Source organism: Zalophus californianus, chromosome 8, assembly GCF_009762305.2.
Source record: "Zalophus californianus isolate mZalCal1 chromosome 8, mZalCal1.pri.v2, whole genome shotgun sequence".
Lineage (NCBI taxonomy): Eukaryota > Metazoa > Chordata > Mammalia > Carnivora > Otariidae > Zalophus > Zalophus californianus.
In genome coordinates this window covers 110,636,198-110,640,133 of record NC_045602.1, presented here as the reverse complement: position 1 = coordinate 110,640,133, position 3,936 = coordinate 110,636,198, and the positions used below count along the sequence as shown (strand labels likewise).

The 3,936-nt window shown below is 65.1% G+C and overlaps 1 protein-coding gene across 1 annotated transcript; it reads right to left on the bottom strand.

Annotated features, from left to right (window-relative positions):
• Positions 1 to 617: 617 nt before the first annotated feature.
• Positions 618 to 2,484, bottom strand: LOC113937903 (arginine vasopressin). The gene is made up of 3 exons (XM_027622833.1): positions 2,329 to 2,484; positions 1,003 to 1,204; positions 618 to 869 (listed from the first exon to the last, which is right to left on the bottom strand). Exons 1-3 carry the CDS (start codon positions 2,446 to 2,448, stop codon positions 685 to 687), a joined length of 507 nt encoding a protein of 168 aa, XP_027478634.1. The 5' UTR covers positions 2,449 to 2,484; the 3' UTR covers positions 618 to 684.
• Between the last annotated feature and the right edge of the window lie 1,452 nt (positions 2,485 to 3,936).

The following is a 3,936-nucleotide window of genomic DNA, read 5'->3' as shown; positions in this document are numbered from 1 at the left end:
TAACTTCCTCCTGGACAGATAGTACCTGGCCCTCTGTCTGCTGGGTCTGCGGTGATTTGCTGCCTCCCCGCTCCAAACTCTCTCTCTCTCTCTCTCTCTCTCTCTCTCTCTCTCTCTCTCTCTCTCTCACACACACACACACACACACACACACACACACACACAGCACAGCCCTGGATGAAATTGTAGACTGGAAATCTGGGGAGTTGGGTGGGTCCCTGAAGTCGTGCCTCGGTCTCCTGGGATGTAAATGGAGAGGGGAAGCCCCGGTCACCCTTTGGCTCCCCTTCGACCTTTCTCACTCTTCCCTCGGACGCTCTCAACGTCGCTCTCTCCATCGTTGGGCTTCCGCTGTCTTCTCCTGCCATCTTGTCCACCAATGTCTTTTCCTCTCCTCGCCTTCACTTCTGTCCCTCTGCCGGAGGATCCACGCAGCCCCTGCAGGGCCCCCCCAGGTTGCGCCGTCCCTAGTTCCCCGTAGCCCTCTAGCGAGCCAAGATCGCTTCCCCTCTGCGGATCGCGGACTGGCTGGGGTGGGTGAGGGAGGGGGGTCCGCGCCCCACCGTCTCCTCTGCGCCCCCGCCCCGCCCCTGGACACGGAGACAGACACTCGTGGGTGCATTTTTAAAGGTTTATTTTTCCAGGCTGCGGGGGGCTCGGGGGGGAGGGGGGCGAGCGAGCGGCTCAGTAGACGCCGGATGGGGCGGGCTCCGCGGGCTCGGGCGCCCCCGCCAGCTGCACCAGCCGCAGCAGCAATGCGCCGGTCGGCCCGTCCAACTGGGTCGCGTTGCTCCGGTCGCTGGCGCTGGCGCGGGCGCGGCGGTGGAAGCCGAAGCCCCCCCGGCACTCGGGCTCGGTCACGCAGCTCTCTGCGGGCGGAGGGGAGGCGGGGAGGGCACGGGGTGAGCGCGGCGCGGGCGGGACCCAGATCGGCCAGGCCCGCGGGGACCCCGGGGGCCGCCCCCGCCCGGCCCCCGGCGCGGTCCCCAGCCCCCGGCTCACCCGGGCTGCAGCAGATGCCGGCGGCGGCGCAGCGGCCCCCGCTCCCGCACGGCTGGTGGCCCGACTGGCAGGGCGACGGCAGGTAGTTCTCCTCCTGGCAGCGCAGCGCCTCGGCCGTGCCCACGAAGCAGCCCAGCTCGTCGCCGCAGCAGATGCTGGGCCCGAAGCAGCGCCCTTTGCCCCCGGGGCCGCAGGGGAGACACTGGCGGGAGGGCGGGGGGTGAGCGCGGGCCGAGCGAGGCCGGGGGTTGCGGTCGCGGGAGGGGGCGCACGCCCATTAGAGTCCTCGGGTCTTCAGGTGACTGAGGACCGGCTCTCGGTGACAGCCCTCGGCACCCTCCCCCTTCGTTCGCTCCGCACCGGGCTGCGCCGAGGAGACCCTCCCTCTCAGCTCTGGGGACATCAGAGGTGTGCGCGCCCCTCTCAGCCGCCCACCCTTCCCCTAAGGCAGACCTTCCTCCCCTGTCCCCAGGACTCAAACTTGATCTCTAGAACGCACGCCCCCGGCAGACAGGGCTCTGCCCCGCCCAGAACACTTCCAGGCCCCTCCTCCCGTTTCCTGGCCCGATTGGACAAGCTGGTGGGCCTCTGGGGGCCCGGACCTGGGCTCACCGTCCAGGCACTAACTGTGGGTGGCAGGAGCCTGAGCCCAGGGAAGGGCACGGGGCACCTCGCTGACTCAGGTGTCGGAAGGTGCCAAACAGAGGGAAGGGTAGTCTGTGGGGGCTGCCCACAGACCCACTCGAGTTTGTTCAATAGCCCGGAATTGAGCCCCCTGTGGCCTGGGAGGGTTTGAGCATGGGGAAGGGAATCGACTGGACAAGCAGGCGGGAGAATTGGGCTAGGTTCCCAGCATAACTGCCTTGCAGGAGGTGGCACTCTCACTCGAAGGAGCTCAGAGCAATGGGCCACTTCTGCGTGGGGCCCCGGGGAGCTGTGGCTAGGAGAGGGTGACGGCTGGATGGGGAAGGCCTCCCATGCTGGCTATGACACAGCCCGTTGCGGCTGTGAGACTCCGATGGGCACAGAGGAGGCCCTGCTATCCAGTTCTCCCTGATCGGCCCCAAGCCCCATTACTGGAGAAACACGGGTTTTCCTGCATCGCTTGCCTGGATGGGGATAGTGTCCCGGCAGTCCTGCAGCCCGTCCTAGCCTGCCTGACAGCCTGTCCCCCGCCACCCCTGCCCAGCCATGCCAAGCCTCCCTGCTGCTTCCCCTAAAGCCGGGCCTCTTCCACAACTTCCCTCCTTCCCGGCCCCGGCAGGGTAGCGCGGGCCCAGGGGCTCTGTCCCCTCCAGGCAGCCCCGAGTTGTGCCACGTTCATACCTGTCTCAGCTCCAGGTCAGACAAGTCCCTCTTGCCGCCCCGCGGGCAGTTCTGGAAGTAGCAGGCGGAGGTGAAGGCCAGCAGGCCCAGGAAGCAGGCAGGGAGCATGGTGTCCGGCATCCTGGTGCAGGTGGGCACAGTGTGTGGAGTGTGCTGGGCTGCCTTTGCAGGCTGCCTCTTTATGTCTGCAGGTGCTCCCCCGGAGACGACGTGGCCGCCACCCCCCCTCCCCAGTGACTCCCCAGGAGCCCACGACCGCCAGGCAGTGATTCAGGCATCTGGGGACGCACGTGGACCTGTCTGGGGGGGCGGCTAGGGAGGAGGGGTGCCGGCCTGCGGGCTGTTACTGGCAGCCGCGTGGCTGCCGTGTGACAGGAGCTGCTGCAACCGTGATTGTGGCTCTCTGGACCCGGGGAGAGGGATGGATGGGGGCGGGGGGGTCTCACGGAGACCATCCCCAATCTTTCTGGCTGCCCAGAGGAGGCTGGGGGTCAGCGGGCCCGTCCCCAGACACAGCCCCCTGAGAAGGTGGGGAGGGGGGCCCGAGGGGCTGGTGTGCAGGGAGCAGGGTCGGCTCCGGCCCAGGATCAGTGAGACAGAGGACCGTCAGGTGTGCAGAACCCCATCAGGAGGGTTAGTCTCCTGGGGGGGACACTGCCACCCCCCACCCCACACACACCCAGAGCAGGGTTCAGACCCAGTAGGGTTCAAAGATGGGGGGAAAGCCACCTGCCCCAATTCCTACCCCAGCAAGGACCCTAGTTTGTGGGGGCCGGGGCAGGTACCATCTCGGGCCTAGGGTGGAAGTGGGGGTGAGGGAGCTTTGGTGTTGGGGGGCTGGAGGAGCCACAGCAAACGAGCCCAGCTTGAGAAAGCAGACTTTGGTTCATGACCCCAAGCCGGTGGGATGAAGGGACTAAAGCCTCCCTCTCCTGGGCCACCGCAGAGCCCCTCTGGTCCTTGGACCCAGGCCGGCCACCCTGCTCCTCTCAGGATCTGTTCAGCCCCCGGCTCTCCCAGCCCCAGGCTCTTCGCCTCCTCTCCAGGGTGCCCAAGAAAGCTCTGGGCTGCCTTCTCCCCACCAAGTGCTCTAAGGGGTTTGGCATCCCAGGGAGAGACCTCCCACAGTCCGGACCTGACGCCAGGCTCTTCAGGAACATCCCCTTATGGACTCTGAGGACACCGGAGCCCCGTGGCCTGCCAGTATCTAGCCTCTGTTGCTCAAAACTTCACCACTCGGGCAGGTTACTTGACCTCTCGGTGCCTCACTTTCTTCCAGTGTAATGTCGGGAAGATACTAACTAGTACCCACCCCCTAGGGTCGTGAGGATTGAAATCGTGTAATACATAAGAGCTTTAGAAAAGTTCCTCCACCACTGTAAAGCTAATTAATAACAGTATTGTATTGTTAATGCCATTATTCTGTTTTTTTTAAAGATTTTATTTATTGATTAGAGACAGAGAGAGAGCACAAGAGGGGGGTGAGGGGCAGAAGAAGAAGCAGACTCCCCGCTGAGCAGGGAGCCCGACGCGGGGCTCCATCCAGGGACTCCAGGATCATGACCTGAGCCGAAGGCAGATGCTCAACCGACTGAGCCACCCAGGGGC